Raw genomic sequence first — 19,645 nt, forward strand, 5'->3', positions numbered from 1 at the left:
CCAAGCGGTATCCACAACAAATATTGCTCTGATCTTCATAAGAAAGAACAGAAGATCAAAAATTATATTTTAACTCCCCGAAGGCATTGAGCTGTGGATAAGAAACACAGGTAGGGACAGTAATACATCACTGCCAGTGCTTACAGATATTACCTGTTTAAAAATTTAATACTTTTCTCGACAAATTGTTTATTTTTTTGCCTCTTAGATGCGGAAGTTCCAGGGACATTTTATGAGAACAATTTGTAGTGCTTACTGAGAAGAAACAACTCAAATTCAAAATGTTAACCTGCCTTTTAACATCTGGAACACAGCCAGCCTCTGTAACACTGTGCATCAGCTCGCAGCCACGGCCCACATAGGCCAGGCCATGGGAGCTCTATTTACTGATGAAACAATACAAACAACAAGAATTCAGAAGATTAAAATATCAAATTGATCTGAAATATAAAGTTCTCTCACTGTAACTTTGTGAAATTGACCATTAGCTATTCTCCGCAACCCTTAGTTAGGCCTACCTGGTTAACACCTTTTCAACACCTGTCAAGCACATAGGCAGTTTACACTGATAATGGTGGAAGATCTCAGACTCAATATGTGACATAATAATAACAAAAAACAAAAAAAATATATATATATATATAATAAAGGGTATCAGAAATAGCACTCCTATATAGCGAAGGACCGTCAATGTTTTGGCTAAAATTACTAGCTAGCTGGCTACAGTCTGTTAATGCCAAAACCCAAGGGGTTGGCTGCAAACTCTGAACCTTTACCAGTTTACTTTTAAATGTTTCCTGCAGATATTTTAGAAGAGGCCCATAAATATGTATTAGTTGGCTGCATACATGATATAACCCTTCAATTGAATGTCATTAAAATGTAATTCGTTCTAACAAACTTTGAAAAGTTTGAAATGTTACAAAATCAAAATAGAAAAAAAATCTTGGATATGTGAATGTAGTTATATTCATGCTTTAATGTTTGCATCACTTAAAAAAAAAGATTTCTGGAGGAGGAAAAGTTTGGTTAAATGTTATCGCTTCTCCAATTCACATATAGTGCACAACTTATGTTTGCAGTTTATGTTAGAGCAGATTAACACAGTTTTGTCATGACTCACGGCATGGCAGCCTCTCCTTCTCCTCTGTGTGTTGTTTGTTTTCCCTTGTCTGTCTGTTCCTCTTGTTCTCCCCCTTGTGTGTCTCTGTGTTGGCATGTGGGCGTGGCGGCACTCCTGGGCAAACTGCTCCAGGTGAAGATCGTTGGATAATTAGACCCTCTCTACTTAAGCCTCTGGACTCCAGTCATTCGGCGGCAGATTGTACTTCATACCAGAGCGTTGCCGCCACTGTTCACCTTTCCTGCTCGCCTGCCTGCAGGTTTCCGGATATCCACCTGCCCATGCTCGCTACGCCACTCAGCCGTCCAGTGTCATGCCAGTCTGTTGCGGATCCCAGTCAATAATAAATATTGTTCTAAACTGACTACCGGAGTGAGCATTCTGCTTTTGGGTCTAATCCCCAAGTATTACAACAAGTTTAGTCCATTCTTTAGTCTTTTATTTTTTGAAATGAGTACTGAATGGACACAGTGGACCAATCAAAAGCTTTCCATGACTAGTTAGGGTTGTTAAGCTATGATTGAATAATCGCTGTCCAGCTAACGATCAATCTAAAGATTATTTTTTGGCATTTTTGCTTTATTAGACAGAGACGAAATGGGGTAGAGAGGGGAATGACATAATAACCTGGGCAGAGAATAACCTGGGCCGGACTCGAACTCGGGTCCGCTGCAACTAAGGCCGAGCCTCATGGGAGTGACGCTCTAACAACTACACCACAATCACCCCCTAACAGGACACATCTCAGATTCATTGTTCTTGTAGTAGGGCCTTTTAACACTGCCTGCATCATACACAATACAGCTATGGCTGTGTTGCAGCCTGAAGTAATCGGTGTACTGTACAATTTGCATTTTAATGTATCAAGGATTATTTGAAGTTGTGAAGCTTTGTGACTCAGCTGTCCGGCTCCTGCCAGTCCTCTTAATGTGGTTACAGTATGGAGGGACAGATGGAGCGGAGTGAGAGAAGGCGACCTTCTCCTCCGGTGTCGCTTTGTTGATGAGAAGCTTGAAGAATCAGTGCATAACATCCTGCCTGCTCTGTTGGTATTAATAACTCACCAAGCGATGAGTTCTGTCAGAGGCGGAGGAGGATTTTGTTGAGGCTTGAAGCTGCTGGAGCTCGGCTCAGAGGATCAAACTCAAGCTCAGCCCGCCAATGACAAAATATCTGACTGGTCCAGTTAAGTGAATTAGGTCAATGTTATTCTCCTCGACGTGGACATACGGCATGGGACAATCTGGGACTGTGTATGTGTGTGAAATGTAGATGGAAGCGGTGTTTGCGTGTGTATGGACATGAGTGAAAGGGAAGGTTTAGTGAAAATGCTGTTCCATCCTTCGCTCATAATAGGATTAGAGTTTCTACCAACCACAATGATTTGAAGTGTCCAATACATGTATGATTGATGGTGATGCCTTGCGATGACAAGGTGAAAGAATTGGAGAAATTGGCATGGTTAATGGGTTTTCAATGATAACAACTCAGACCCTTCCGCAAACACCATCGCAACCATGCGGCAATGATGCTCTATGTGAGGTCACATAGGATGTTGCCATCAAAAGTAATTAAAACACCATATTCTTATTTTTATTCATGATGTTTGAGTGTGTGTGTGTGTCTGTCTATGTGTGTGTGTGTGTGTGTGTGTGTATGCGTGCGTGCGTGTGTGTGTGTGTGTGTGTGCGCATTCAAAGCTATAAGGTTGTTGAGATATATCAGCTGGTGTGAAGTCTCATGATAGCTTGATAGAAGATAAGTCATCAGACAAGGATGTTTATTATGATAGCATAAGGGCTCTATAGTAGAGCCATTTATCTTTATTTCTCTCTATGTAGGTTTGTGTATTGGTTGTGGCTGTGCCCATGCTTTTTTTTGTAGGCTATATAAATCAAATCTTCTTTATTTATTTTAGCTTGTTTTGTTTTGGCAACTAATTTTTTTTTTACACAAAACAACAGCACACTTTAAAGGTGCTTCTTCTTCTTCTTTGAACAAGAAACATACAATGTTTGACCGTACTTGTGGTATTGTGTTCAATTCAAGGAGAAAAAAACAATGTACTTGGCTACAACGACTTTTGGTGAGCTGTACAACAAACCTGGCGTTCGCTGACGGGCAAACTGGGGATGTTATTTGATGAACAAATACTTACACAGCAGCAGCTCCTCAGGTACATAATTGTAAAGTGGCATGAACTCAAATAGCACCTTAAATGTGTGCACTATGTAACTTTGGGTTTCTTGGGTATATTCTCACAACTGTATAAACATACTTTTCTCACAGGACAATTTGATCCCTGGAACACTGTTTGAAGTTAGAACACCACAAAGAAAGTAACTGTTTCACTGTCATTGGGTTCCGGGTGCAACAAAATGATAAAGTTTTGATTTATGATGATAATAATTATTCAATACTAAGAATAGCATGTTTTGTAAACTAACATGCTCTGCAAATGTAAACGAATTCCCCTCCTCTGAAACTGCATAGTGCTCATTTAAGTACAGTACTTGACTAGAGGGAGTGTTCAGTGAGGCTGCTGAGTGAGGCTGAGGAGGAACAACCACCTCTCACCTCCAGAGATGGTGGAGGCAGTCAGGACTTCTGCTGCCATCCGAGCTGAAAGTTATTCACTCTGTATGTGTGTTTGGCCATGTGTGTCCATGGGCGCACACACACACACACACACACACACACACACACACACACACACACACACACACACACACACACACACACACACACACACACACACACACACACACAGACAGACAGACAAACCTTTTCTCAGGATAAGTCATAACATCTGCCTTCACAATGGTATCTGTATGAGGCTAACTTTTCACAGCTTGACAGGGAGCCAGGTCTGTGCTGAAACCCCCATCCCCCCTCCCCCCCACTTCCAGTCCCACAGAATCATATCTTATGCAGTCAGGCAAGGCAGCACAGAAGGCAGCGGATGGGTTTCATTCATTGACACGGTGTAGATTAGCCAGCAGCTCTAATCTGATATCGTTGCTGTGGGCCTCAGATCTGAAAGAGAGGGATTATAAAAACTGGCGTCAGGAGCTGAAACTGGTGGAAGGCTACCAACAATGTTCTGCGACTTGCTGACTATCTAAAGCTGCTCACCGACGTTCCTGAGCCGAATAACTTGGATTGGAGGCAACAGATATTATAACACCCTCCGAATGTAGGGGAGAGTGGCCTAAATTGTGCCGGTGGGCAAGTTGTGCCACCCCTTGTTTCTAGAAAACCATAGGAGAAATTGGAAATGTGACCATATATTTAAGAAGAGCCATCCATTAAACTCATCCTGTAAAGAAGGGAGAAACATGGAATAAGATATAAGCACATTTAAGCTAAAAAAAACAGTTTTTTGCCTTTCAAAGTAAAATTTCCATGATCAAGGTTTTTTGATTACTGTGTCCGAACAAGACAAGTTTGAAAACATTTGACACATTTTTTTAGTGCTTCAGTGTGCTACACTTTGTGTCTATATAGTTAGCACGATGTCAGCCCTAAACTGCTGCATCATGCTTATTATCCAAAATTCTGGGGATGGGGTGATTTGTGCCAGAGGGCCTAGGTGAGTTATAAGTAAGTAAGTAAGTAAGTAAAATGTATTTATAAAAGCACATTTTTTTTTTGTATAATTCTTTTTATTTTGTTTTTTTGTAACAATAAGCAAACAAACAAACAAACACCAAACAGTACATACAAACTAAGAAAGGAGAGAAAAAAAAGAAAGAAAATGGACAGATGTGTATGTTGTTCATTATTTGATCTTCTTGACACCCTCTGAAAACATGCAGAGAAATGCATCCTTAAAGATTTCAAACCTATATATAAAATAAATAAAATACTTTTACATGAAGTACGGGACTACGGTGGAGATCACAGGACATGGATTTTTCTTTTTGTGTTTGTGTGTGTCTTTGAATGTTACGTGTGTGTGTGTGTGTGTGTGTGTGTGTGTGTGTGTGTGTGTGTGTGTGTGTGTGTGTGTGATCATGCGATGAATAACTTCATATAAAAGCACATTTATAACAGCTTGCACTGTCCAATGTGCTTTACATAGTGCATTCAGTAGGTAAAAAATTAAGGTAAAACTAGAAAATGCATTTCCTGCTGAAAATGCGTGTGAATGCTGAAACAGCTTACGCTAAACTGGATAGCTGAGTATGAAGATTTGAAAAAGTTTATGAAGGTCATAATTGTATAAAAGGAGTTTAAAAGGAGTTGAAAAGTTGAATATATAGAGGTTTGAATAATATTTATTTCTGAAATTATGAAAACCTTGAAAGACATGGATAAAAAACTTAAAACTGTGAAATAGTAATTGAATAGACATGGAGCTAAAGTACATTGATGGCTTGATGGAGGGCTGGTCTGAGGACGACCTAGAGAGAGAATGTATATGAATCAGCTAAAGGAGTATGAAGATGTGGAAAAGTAAGAAATAGTCTAAAGTATGAACGGTAGTGAATTTTTGAACTCTAATTGAAACAATGTGGAATATTTAAAAATTTCTAGATAAAATTATTATTGAAAGACATGACATGTTTTTTTCATGTGTGAAATAGGCCTTCAAAGAGCAGAGTACAGTCTGCCTTTCTCCAGAAATGTCATGTCTCAGTTATCAAGGCGGCAGTTGGTTGGACACCATTTAGCTTGGAAGCCCAGACCTCCCATTGTGTAGGTCCGATTGCTTCAGTAGTCACATCTATGCGACCGGCAGAATATGTCCTACATTTTGATGTCAAAATTATCCATGTAGGGTTTCATTTGTAGGAGTGAGAGGCAGTTATATCATAGGTTTTGGTGTTTTTTTACACCAGTTCTACACTGTAACAGTTGGTTCCCCACTCAGCCTCTGAACATTCCGTCCCATCCGGATCCCATTATAAATTTAGAAAGAGGCTGAAAAAAGCTTAAAACTAAAAATGTGTTGTTCAAAGACAGTTGAAGATTTTAAAAAGTTGTCAAAGAATTTAATAGCTGTAATTCATGTGAATTGTTTAAAATTTGAATGGAGTCTGTAGCTGAAAAAATGCGGGAGGAGATAGGTTTCAAAGCAGAGGAAGTTTTAGCGATTTGGAATGCTGCTCCTATCCGCTTCAGTGTTAAAAACATTTGTTAAAAAGCTGAATATTTTAATTACTTTAAAAGCTAGAAAAAAGACGAAAGGTGACCCATCATGTCCTTACAGAGCTGAACATTTTGGTATTTGAATCGTTGAAATAGCTGAAGATTTGAAGGAGTGGAAGTGAGCCAAAAAACTTACGGAAATAGTTTAATAATAATAAAGATTTGAAGAACAATAGTGTGAATGCTGCAGCATTCACACTAATAACTAGCCTGGAAATCCAGACCCTGATATCTTGAACGATAGAGGGTCTGGCGATGATCAATAGTAATTTCCAACTCAAGGGGCGGCTCCTACTCGTGCATTTCAAATGCCACTGCACGCAGTTGGATAGCACTACAACCAATCAGAGCGATGCACAAGGCGACGTAAGCCCCTTTCGTTTAGCGAACAGCTGTTAAACTGTTAAATTAAACGTTTGCCGTTGTCGGTCGGCAAAATAGAACATTCCACTTACTTGCTAATGAAAGATTTGAGTGCCGTCTTCCAAATCATTAAGGGTCGAGGCCAAAGCAGTCTCAAACTCACACAACATATCCGCAGCCATCTCTGATGTTTACTATCACGGCTTCGACGTCGCATGCACGTCACTGTCGTCATCCGGTTATGTCGTCCCCAGAGTACCATATAAGGGGCTCTGGCGCGCCCGCCAGATTTCTGGCTTTCTTGATAAGCTTCAACGGAGCGTGTCCAGACCAACACGCGCAGCAAATTTAATTTGCCAGCGCCTAGTGGCAGGTCTGGGAATGCCAGGCTAACTAATAACAATAACCAAAATAAAAGACATAAAGCCCAGACATCCACATATGAACAAAAATAGTAGAGCAGAGGTAAGATAGTTAATGGGGAGGAAAAACCAGGATGGGTTTTGAGCCATGATTTAAAGGCAGAAATGGAGAGGGAATCGCATATACCAGGTGGCAGTTGGTTCTACAAGGGCGGAGCAGCTAGTGCAAAGTACATTTCTGAGAGTTGTGCCATTGGCATGGCTGTATACGCTGGTCACCAAAAGAAAGTAATTGTCTACAGTAGCTCAGAAGAGACTGACATCTCAATTCCACTTAACGACACCACTGACAAGAGTTCAGATGTCCAGAAAGATGATGATGGTGACTTTGTCATTGTTAGCTTTACAGGCAAAACCACCTAGATCTGCTAGGCCTTGTTTAAAAATTGACCTTCAATCTTTGTAAAATATTTACTTTATTTACTTTAAATAAACCTTAAATAAGTGATTGTCTAATGGATTTGTCTTGCTTTACAGTTGATGAGATATATATCAATGGCACAATTTACCCCATGGTATTTTCTCCAATGGCACAACTTTCACCACACCGGGGGCAAGTTGTGCCACAAGACAACTTTTTTTCCGAAAGCTATATTTCTTCAACAGTTTATTCCAGATCCAAAGTTTTTATTGCCAAGGATGCACAACACCCTGAAATATATGTATATATTTGAGTTGGAGACTTTACTGTCCTCACTTTAAAGTCACTTTGAGTAAAAAGTGGCACAACTTAGGCCACTCTCCCCTATAACATATATTTTTTTAATGTATGTATACATTCAAACTAGCCTGGCTCCGCCCGCCTACCTACTTCCGGCCAAATTTCATTTTCCCTTCAGAAATGAAGTACGATGGTCTGGTTGGACCAGGCTACATTCAAACCCCAACTATCTCAAAATCCTCTCAACCACACGCACCGTTTTATGTAAATGTCAACCTTTGTTTTTACATTCTATTGAGGAAATTAAAGAGATAATGGATTTTACCTGAATTTCCCCTATCCTTGTACCTTATGTAGGCTACAATAAGGGTGAGGCATCAAGTGCTTCATTTGCATTCAGGATCTTTTCATGACTGTAGTTGATTTTTCCTACCAGTAGAGGACAGTAGCTGTCTAATCAGTTAGTACTCAGTTGCTCTGACAAGCCCTGAATCAGTTTCCCTCACGGACACGGTTGTGCTCAGTATGTTAAAGGTTTAAACCTGAAGGAGTCAATTTCTTAACAGACAGTTTTTGGTTTCTGTAGTGCCGAAGCGCTCTGAGACTCTGGATAAAAACAGTATCTGGTGTCACAAGGTGACTGTAGCTGTAGTTGTTTTTCCTACCAGTGATTTTTTCGCAATAATATCCAGCTCGAATTACTGATGTAGGATGTAGTAGATGTGTGATTATTTTTTATTAGTTTGTGTTTTAAACACGAAAATAAATCATGACTTAATAAGGGGTCTATGAAACAACTGAGATGGTAAAGGTTCAGGTAAATTATAAACGTTTCAGTATTACTGGGGTGTCTACCAATTCGTAGTTTTGGTTTGATTTGAGCATGGATTTGAAAAGAAAAGGATGTTTTTACTTGTGAATAAGGTTGCAAAGGGGTGGAAAGTTTCCGGTCATTTTCCGGAAACTTTCCACGGGAACTTTCGCTCGGGAATTTTGGGAATATTCAAAATTGGGAATTATAGGAATTAATTAAATGGTCATTTAAATTATTTTTTTTCTTCATATCCAAACATAAATCTAAACATATAAACACTATATGTTGTCATAGGCAGACAGACATCCATGCAAACTAATACAATTAAAAAACATTACATTTGAACAGATTTATTTGTAAGTAGAACTTTATCAAGTTTTGATTATTTTATGAACAATCAATAATTTCACTGAAAACAAAAATATAAATGTTGAGTAAAATATTACTCATCTGTCTCACCCCATCCATTCAATAAAATTGCCCCCCATGTGATGGAGGAATGCACATTGCATGTAGGGTGTGTGGCCTCCGTACCCTTGCAGTAAGCAGTGTGCTATGTGCAAACTGCCAAGCTTACGATGAACACATTGTCTACAAGGGGGCAACCTCTTTGTTATAGATGAGTTCCAATGAAAAACACTCCACATTGTATTCTCTGGAGCAGGGACACTTTCTGAACAAAACCTTTGCCGTCAACTTTTTTCAAATTCAAATATCAATCCTGCTCCTAAAAAGATTCTGGTCTTATCCATTGTAATATAGTGGAGGTTGAACTCTCTTATAAAGACATATCAAACAATGCTAAAAACAAGCCAGCTATTACAATGATTTAAATAGGATCTTTTCAATCCTTTTAATCCTTCTGGATCTTTTTGTAAGGTCGGCTCTTTCTCCTTAAAACTGTGCTGTCTCCAGCCAAATACAGTTGATAACTATCTAAATGAAAAAGCAGTGGTGTCTCACTGTATTTGAGGCCTGCCATTTAGATAGTTCATCATGTCAAACGATGTTAGGGTTCTTTGCTAATAATACAATTATTTGGAGCGATGTATATGATGACTTTCAATTCAATGACGGTGATCACTGTGTGGATGAGTCAGAGAGAATTTGTGCTTTATAAAAAGCTTATGATAGTTTTCCACCTTACTTGTCAGAAAGTGCATAATGTACAAGCTTTATGTGCTAGGTGGGTACAATATTCCTGTTCACATATAGTTCAACGTGCAATGAGTAAAAAGAAATGAGCAATAAGGTCTACACAGTTCAGCTGAATTCAATTCATTTTGGTTTGGATTAAGCAGTATGAAGGCCCCCTGCAGTAACACAGACAGGCTTTATTAGCCTATCAGACCATAGCAGCCAAATGCAGCACTGTGGAGAGTAGAATCATTACGGTGCTCAGAGGGCGGCCTCCTCTTAGCCGCAGCCACAATTATTACCTAACCAATGAGTCTCTTATGACTCTGTTGCCTCTAAGGCTCCTTCATAGCTGAGCTCTCTCTCTCTATATGCCCCCAATATTGATCCTCAAAATCCCACTGCTATAGGACAAAGGACACACACACACAGCGGTTCCCTTCCTCCAGAGTACTATTCTGTGACTCTCTCCTGTTGCTTTATTAGTTCTCATTAGGATGCATCCTGCCTGCTGTGCCCTGATAGAGTGTGAGGGGCGCCGCTTTAACTGGAGAGTGCAATCAAGAGTGACAAACATCTCCATACAGCCCCATTTAAAACAGGAACCCCCACCTACACTCAAACACACACACACCCTCAAGTCCATCAGTATTGATCTCATCAGTGTAGACATGCAAGGTGAGGCGAGGTGAGGGGAGACTAGGAATTAATTTTCCTGCTGTGGGAGGAGGAGGACTGTAGGAGGAATATTAGGGCTGGCAATTCCTATAACTCCCCTCTTTTAATCTTGAAGTCTCATTTGTAGCATGGGCCTGTTTCTCTCCATAGTGACTCAGAGGTTGTAAATGTGTGTCTGGACTTGATTATGCTGCTGTGGAGAAAGACATGGAGGAACACCATCATTAAGACTAATGCAAGGATGGGTTGGGATCAATACTAAGACCTTTAGGAGAGAGACTCTGTCATTTACTATTAATAATGGGACCTGCCGCCTGCTGTAATAATGTCATTAGGACTACTGGAAACAGATACTTCATTCATACAGTAGTTAAATGGCCTTCGCCATACACCCCCACATGTAGAAGATCAGTAGCCTAGTATAATCCACACACACACACACATACATACACACACACACACACACACACACACACACACACACACACACACACACACACACACACACACACACACACACACACACACACACACACACACACACACACACAAACACACAGGCCAGCTCAAGCTACCTGTGCCCAAGGAATGTAAGGCCAGAGAAAGCAGCCTGTCAGATCCGGGCAACACCACTGCAGATGTGAATACAAAGAGAGGGGAATTGGGCAACTATATGCCAGACAAAGCAGGGACAAATATCATGAATAGGCACCAAAAAGGAAAGTCTGAAAACACAGTTGAAATGAATGGGAAGAGGGCAATGAAAATGAAGAGGGAGGCATAAGGAACAAGGCCCGGTATAATCAAATCAATCCAAAAAAAGATTATATATTTATCCATCCAGGGTGGTGTTTTTCGTGTGCCCCAGATACTTACTGTAGCCTGATATAGCCCACTTACTGAAATTAACATATGTACGCCTATACACTATGACTATACAGACTGCATTATGAAATAGGACATACTGGTTTTTGTTTCAAATTACAAGCCTGAAATAAACCAACAGTAGTGGTTCCTCATTTCTCTCATTTAAAAAAAAGAAAGAATAATTTGATTAATGTATGTATATATTCTTTTTTTTGGGGGGGGGGGGGCATTTTTATGATTTATTGACAGTGCAGAGAGACAGAGGTGAAATGGGGCAGAGAGGGGAGTGACATGCAGAGGATGACCGCGGGCAGGAATCGAACCCGGGTTTGCTGCTGGGCCCGGCCTGGGGGGTACGCCCTACCAACTGAGCGAAGGGCGCCCCCTGTTTAAAATATTTTTAAATGACACCCATCATGCCAAAGAGAGGTTTTTCTAAAGCTTTTTAATTTGTATGAATGAATATGTATTTTGTGTGTCCCAGATGTGTAATAAAGCTAGCCTACATTGTGCAATGAGCATAGGCATAGCCTACATGTATAGGCCTATAGGCTATAGCCTATACCTACAGTGGTTCTAGATATTTATTTTTAATTGTTTAAATATTTGTAGGCCTAAATGACCCCCATACACTATTGTTTATTTATTTATTTAGTTATTGATTTTGGTTACTATTTTATTTTGAAAGTTAGACGTAACAGTCGGAAACAGAAAAGTGGGAGCTCAGCTGGACCAAGGACATAATTAGCTTCGGCTAAGGAATAGTAAAAGGTGATAGGCCCAGAATAATTAATAGAGTTCTGTTTCTTTCGAATATGCAAACAAGGTAGGCCAACGTAAATATAAAGGGTTTAAGTCAGCCATTTTTGTGTCAGTACGATTAACAAAGTAAAATAATGGATACCTTTTTGTTTAAGCCTGCTGTTTTGTTGATTGAACTAAAGCGCCACCGTAAAATCGAGCCTAGCAAAAACCTTTTTTTTTTTTTTTTTTTTTTTTTTTTACAGCTAGCCTACTTTCCAATAGGCCTTATGCTTTTCTTTCCTGCCAGTCTGTTCTTTACACTATATTTTCTTTTTTAGAGGTGTTGCCTAAATACATTGCCAGCCTGGCTAATATCAGACCATCTTTTTTTTAAATAGACTATATATTTCTTTATCGTTCTAGCTTGAATCAGGTTTTGCATTGCAGGAGCAGGAAATCACAGGTGCAACTAATTACATCGATGGTGGCTCCAGCAGGTAGCCCATTATGCAGTGTTGCAGTTTGATACATCTGTGTGTGTAGGACCTTGTGGGAGTGCGGACAAAATATTGATCACCAAGTCTCCATCTGTGTTTTGGTCTCCATGATAACCATTCTGGAACGTTAAAAATTCAACTTAGTTCTCCCCAAACCAGACTAGGCTCAGTTCACAGCTTGTATCATACGAACAAGTTTGAGTAGCGCGTATGATGGTATGTGTCACTTGGATACAATACAGTGTTTGTTTGTGGTGTATGTCAGGTGTGTGTCTGACTGCTGGTACTCTTGTGTTCTTCTGTTTAAAAAGCCTTTTTTTTTAGCATGTGTGCCTGTGTATGTGTGTGTGCATGTACAGTAGGTTTTAAGTGTGCATGCCTTCCTGATGCGTGACTGCAGGGTTGTTTGCACTAAGAGTTGAGGAGTTTGTTGTGTGGAGAGCAACTCAGAGAATCAATGTGGCACAACTGTGTTTCCCTTCCCTCTTATCCTCCTGGGAGAGTGGGCATGTCAGACCTAATTATGCCTCCCCAAATCAAACAAAATGGCTCCTGTTTGTTTCTACATCTATCTGCTTTTCCCCCAAGCCTCATGTTGGTATAATACATACAAATATTACAATGCCTTCTGCCCTGCCTTGTTAGAAGAGAGAGCAATTTTCTGTGAGCATACATTGAACTATTTTCCTGTCAATTGCTTCAGTGAAATCCGCCAATTATTGAGGCATTTTATGTTCTGCAGGCCATTGCTGATCTGCTTGTTCCTATTCCTATTATATTGAGGATATAAATATCTAGACAAGAAATGATTAAATAATTAGTCAATTAGCATAGAATTGTGTTGACTATATTAATAACCAATCTATTGTTTATTTTTCAAACAAAAAATAGTAAATATTTATTGATTTTTAGCCTCTGAAATATGAGGATTTGCTGCTATTCTGTAAACTTGATATATTTTGTGTTCTGGACAGAAGAATACATCTTAATGCATCATTTTAAAGTCTGTGAATTTTTAATGGGTATTTTTCACTTGTTTCACATTATGCACCGTTTGATTAATCAATTAATGTAGAACGTAATTGTCATTCATAATTAATTATGTCATAGCTTCTAAAATTTGGACACCGTTGGTCAGGGAAGCCGTCCGATTAAAGGAGTCCTTCCTGTTTTATCCCGTGGAGAAGGACCTTTGGTCGCAGGCACCAAAGTGCTTCTGGAAAACCGTCCGGCACTTCAGAAGGGGGAAACAGGGAACCATCCAAGCTATGTGGGACGCTGTTGAACTCAATTAAGGACGTAATCTGGCAGTGAAGGAATATTATAGTATATTATTATATATAATCGTCAATTATTATAATATTATAATAGATAATTGTCAATTCCCCTGGTGAAAATCACTGAGGTAGTCAAACAACTCCACAGTGACAAAGCCCCAGGGATTGATGAGATCTGTCCAGAAATGCGGAAGGCTTAGGATGTTGAGGGGTTGTCTTGGAAGACACGCCTGATGGGGCCATCCCATCCCTCTCTACACTCAAAGCGAGAGCTGTGTCCGGCATTAAGTTGCACTCGTTTCCAGTGGGGGTTGGCCTCCACCAGGGTTGCACTTTGTCACCAATCCTATTGGTGGTATTCATGGACAGGATATCAAGGCTGCTTTGCAGATGATATGTGGTCTTGTTGGCGTAATCAGCCTGTGACCCTCAGCACTCACTGGATCGGTTCGCAGCCGAGAGTGAAGCGGCTGGACGAGGATCAGCACCTCTAAATCTGAGCCCATGGTTCTCAGCACGCCATAGATGGTCCTTACCCCAAGTGAAGGAGTTCAAGTACATTTGGGCCTTGTTGACAAGTGAGTGAGGGGACAATGGAGCTTGAGATAAATTACTAATGGATTCGTATTTCTGTTGCAGACTAGTGAGGCAGAGGGTGTTTAAAAGTTTAACCAACTAGTCATATGCATCCCTCCCCTCACCTACGGTCATGAAGGCTGGGTCAGGACCAAAAGAACGAGATTGCGGGTTCAAGCGTCCAAAATGGGTTTTCTCAGGAGGGTGATTGGCGAGTGAGGGTGAGAAGCTCAGTCATCTGTCCACAATGCAACTTTGCCTGAAAAGTGAGTGAGCATCTAAGATTTTAACTTAAAGCCAGCATTCAACAGATGGGACACCGGAATGCATCGATGATACAGAATAACAAAAATCCACAGTCATAACCATAGAGCTTTGTAAAATATTAATAATCAATAATGAGTCTGGGGCGCTCGTGGTGTGATTTACTTTTGAAACACATAACCAAGAGCTGTGCTTACTCACTAAGCTGTAACAGAGCAGACACAAACTACGAGATATTGAACATATAAATTCAACTGAAAAGCCCACAGAGAACAATTGTGCTGTTGCAGTGTGTTAGGTGATGAGGTGGAGGCTGCTGTGGTGGAGGTTGTGTCAGCACCTCCAAAAGTAACAGCAGTTGGTGTTCAGCAGCTGCTGCAGGGAGGAATGTGGAGCTGACAGCTTCAACGACCCAATGTTTTAAAATGTTGTTTTTTGTTTGTTAGTTTTTTGATGAGCTGATGGTCAGTTGATGATTAATAAGGCTTCACGGAGCAGAAGCTTCACTGATAGCTGTCTGCCTTGATGAGCTTGTGATTGATCGTGGTTGTCCTCTATTTTCCGTCTGCGTGCTACAGTTTTTTCCGTAAAATTGTCTTACCCAGAATCCCTTTTATGTTGACTGCAATGTTTACATCATCAAGCTTGACTCTGTGGTTGCTAAATTTATTTGTATATAATATTTTGCTTATTTTAGGAGTTATACCAATAAATAATCTCTAAATACACCAATCCTTCTGCCACTCACCTCTGCCCTGAGCTGTGTACTCATATCATGAGCATGTGTTTCTGTCTTGTGTTTGTTTATTCCTTGTATATTCAGACCAAACCTTGCCCAAGCTGGCGCTCAAGGCATCTTCACTGGCGTCTGCAGCTGTGCGCTCATCATCCCTCTGTGTGCCTATAAGTGTGTTCAATCTCAGAATAACATATGCTGCTGCTTTTCACAGTATTTCTCTCTGGTCTGTGACGTCAACACAAGGTCAAACAGGGAGAGGCATCTGGGTACACACAAATACTCCACACACACACACACACACACACACACACACACACACACACACACACACACACACACACACACACACACACATTTACAACAAAAAAGTCACACACAAACATTAACATGCTCTTACACAATGTGTCTCTCTCGCTCTTAAGTCTCGTTCAGTCTCTTGCACACACACACACACACACACACACACACACACACACACACACACACACACACACACACACACACACACACACACACACACACACACACACACAAACTGTACTAATGCACACACACTCCAGTGCAGTAGCAGCAGCAGCAGATAGGGGCTGCTGCAGGACAGTGGAAGCTCTCTAACCAATCTGCTGGCTGGTTGTTTGGAGCCCGGCTTCCCACTGGCACATCTCCTTCTCCTCTCTTTTCTCCCAAACGGTCGTTGTTTGCTCTCCATCTCTCCGCCTCTGTGCATCTCCCTTCCCCCTCATCCTCGTCGTCTTCTATAGGATTAAAATTGGCTGCGGCCCGGTGCCGTGTGTGTGCTGGAGCAGCGGTGGAGAAGCAGAGGCAAGAGGGAAGACAGTGAGGTTTTCGCCGAGACGGCAAAAGATGTGCGGTGGTTGGTGACAAGGCTAGAGGACGCCCGGGAGGACAGGCTATCTGTGGATGTATACCCGTAGAGAAAGGACTATTTCATCAACATCTGTGCTTGCCGCTGACGAGGTGTCTAGTCTGCACTGGCTTTCTCGTCACTCTGTCCGTCTATCTGTCCCTGCATCTGTGTGTGTGTGTGTGTGTGTGTGTGTGTGTGTGTGTGTGTGCATCTATCAATATGTGTTTGTCAGCGTATGTGCATGTCACAGATATGGCCTATACCTGAATACATAGCTGTATGATGTGATGTTGTTAATGTTAACCCATCTGAAAACAGAGATCCTAATGATAATCAAGATTTATTCTTGTGTTCCTTTGTTTTCTGGCCCTCTCCTCTCCTCTCCTCTCCTCTCCTCTCCTCTCCTCTCCTCTCCTCTCCTCTCCTCTCCTCTCCTCTCCTCTCCTCTCCTCTCCTCTCCTCCAAAATGGTGTCAGTTTACATAAGCTGGTAGTCCTAAAAGGATACATTATTGCAGAATCAGGGACACCAGTGTCAGCAACATACATACAGGCATCTGCACCGTCTGTGCAGTCTTAGCCCTTGTAAGAAGAATTTTGACTCTGGTACAGCTCTATGTTCTCTTTGACGATAGAATGCTGCATTAATCTCAAGCGGTAGGCTAAAACCCTGTCAAGTCAATTTGGCAGAAGGTCGAAATGGTATGCATGAGTGAGAAGACATGTTTTTCATTTTTAAATGCATGGCATGTAACCTCATCCCTCCCACTGTGTCCGATGTGATAGTCTTGCATACAGAATGTTGCATGGAGAATAAGTTCTCCTCCTCTCATTCTCCTGGGCTTCTTCGGTTCGGGATGAAGGGGAGGAGAAATTATCATGGACATCATAACAGTGTGTGTGTGTGTGTTTCACAAATACAGTATGTTGGCCTGTTCTTAGTGTAATGCCTTCAGTTATTCATCATTTATATTACTGTGTTTCAGTTAAGTGACTTAATGAGAAGGGAGCTAGTTTGTAAAAGCATATATTCAGCAGAGACAGAGAGGCAGAGATGAGGTGGTGTGAGCTTCTGTCCTCTGTAGGCCTTTGTCACCCAACTTGCTGACACTGCACATTAAGCCACGAGGGCTCACTAGTTTTCACAATTACCATGGTGTGTGTGGGTGTGTACATCCATCATGTAGTAGCCGCTGCTGTTTTGCTTTGGTGTGAAAATCAGTACACACATTCCATCTGATTCTGAAGCCATTTTGCCTCATATTCAACCAGAGAAGCTTGTTTAATTTCATTATTTCCCCTTGTATACAGTTTTCTTCCTTAACTTCTCCTTAAAGAGGTCTAAGGTTGTTCAAAATCATCTTCAACCTAAGTCTCCACTGTCTCAACAGTTGAGACGAGCTGTAGACTGAAGAATAATGTTGCTGAGACTCAACATGAGGAAATTGTCTGCACTGTGTAGGACTGCTGAACTGAATTGCCCTCTGGGATAAATAAAGTTGTTTGATTGATTTGATTGATTGACTGTTCCAGCAACTTCAAATATACCAGCTTCATTTCTAGATTATTTATACAAAATTCTCCATAGTTGTTATTTTTGGGATCTCCACTTGAATTGAAAAGTTTGGTAGGTTTGAGCAATGTTTAGCTGCACAGCAGGAGTGTGCAATGACTGGCCTACTGGGCAGGCTGCTTGTTCTTCCAGTGGAGTGAAATCCTTTCATGTGTTACCAGTTCAGTGTCACTTACATCATGATTGATCAAGGGCCAATCTTTAATATCTTGTAACAAAAAATAACGAACGTCCCTCCCTTGCCAGGCTATTGTATGTTATGTTATCAAATAAAAGCGGCCTCTGAACTCTCTCTCTCTTCCTCTGTCTGTTTTCTCAGGTGGGGTGGTGGACAAGGATTTGCGGCACTACCTCAACCTGCGCTTCTCCAAGGGCTCAGTGGACCACGACCACCAGCAGATCATTAGAGACAACCTCTACCTCCGCACCATTCCCTGTGAGTCAGTCTATGTCATTCGCCTCTGTCCCTGCTCTCTCCTTCTGGCCTCAGTCACTCCTTCTTTCATTTTTTCTCTCATCTTTGATCTCCTCTCCGCTGCATCAGTGTGTTTCTGTAATGTCTCTTTCATTGTCATCATCTCTCTCATAGATATCATTCTTTCCTTCCCTCTTCTCCTTCAGCTCTATTTTTTTATGTTTTTCCCAGTTTGCCCCCGGGATGTTGTCCTCCTATTTTATTTCATTACACACGCTATGTCTCTCTGTCTCTTGCAGTCTATCGCTCTCTCTTTTCCCTCAATCGTCCGGCTGCTGAGCTCTCAGCCTGAGGTTTCCACGGCAACCACCCTTTTTTGTCTCGAGGCTTGCGGTGCCTTGACGCCCTACCCCCTTCAGCACACGCCAGACATGCACAACACACACACATTTATACAAAGATAAAACATGTCAAACATTAAGAAGGTGTTTTTTTAAATCTGTGTATGAGGAATTCTAAATGCTGGACACAAACACTCACAAAGAGCCTCGGATGGCATGCTGATGTGCGTGTCCGTGATCAGTTTGTGTGCCTGTGTGCGGTTGGTGGAAGATTTCATTGCCATGATTGACATTGAGGGGATGCCGCCCCCAGTAGCTTCGCCTGTTGTCAAGACACCGTGCCGCTCATGAATCAGCTTCTCTGGAGACTGAAGCTGAGCTAAGGCTTTATCCTGCAGACTCACATGCTACTCTGTGATTCCACGTTGCCTGAAGGGCTTCATACTCGTTGTCTGACATGCTTTTACTATCCTTTGTTAATAACCTCATGCTATCTGGGTATTTTGCAGGCAAAGGTGGTTGAGTTGAGCCGACTGGCCTTTTGGCAGTTTGTGAACAGACTCTGGCACAGTACCATGAGAAAGCAAAGCTAGGACTTGACGTTGGGGATATCTGTTTTTGCATTGGCTGAGCGATTCTACTTTACTAGATTTCCTCTGCTGGTGTGTTGAGATGCTGACACAGAAGTGATTGTTTAACACGCTCCCACAGCTGCACAGTTCCTTAGCCTCTCTCTCTCCATCTTTTTCCCCTCCTCCCTCCCTGCCTCTCTTCTGTCATCCTCAACTCTTTGCTCTCTCTCATGCTGCCACTGACTCTTTCTCCTTCTCTGCCTCTTTGATATCTGTTGGTCACCACCTCACTATCATTTTCTCTCCCTTTCCATTTTTACACCAGACGACCCACTCTCCTTCTCCTTCCTTTCTACCTTTCTCAGCCTGTTGGCTGTGTAATATGTAGTCATGGCCGACTGACAGGGTGACAACTGAGGTGATGGGGACTGGCTGAGGTTCAACACTGCAGCCCTGTCTAGGCCAAATGATGACACGGGTCGCTTTTGGTAGCATGAACTCCATGCCTTTTTTGAATTTCTCTTTTGTATGGATACCAAAATGACCATGCCGCACCTAATT

General features: G+C 41.4%; 1 protein-coding gene across 1 annotated transcript in view; it reads left to right on the forward strand.

Moving 5' to 3' along the window:
- Positions 1–19,645, forward strand: part of magi2b (membrane associated guanylate kinase, WW and PDZ domain containing 2b) — a gene marked incomplete at its 5' end in the record, with an annotated part of 85,479 nt that overhangs the window by 4,344 nt on the left and 61,490 nt on the right. The window contains one exon of the mRNA XM_080028276.1: positions 18,076–18,192. Within this exon, the coding sequence (XP_079884402.1) occupies positions 18,076–18,192 (117 nt within the window). The remainder of the gene's footprint in view (positions 1–18,075; positions 18,193–19,645) is intronic.

This window comes from Ammodytes marinus (assembly GCF_949987685.1).
Source record: "Ammodytes marinus genome assembly, chromosome: 5".
NCBI classification, from domain to species: domain Eukaryota; kingdom Metazoa; phylum Chordata; class Actinopteri; order Uranoscopiformes; family Ammodytidae; genus Ammodytes; species Ammodytes marinus.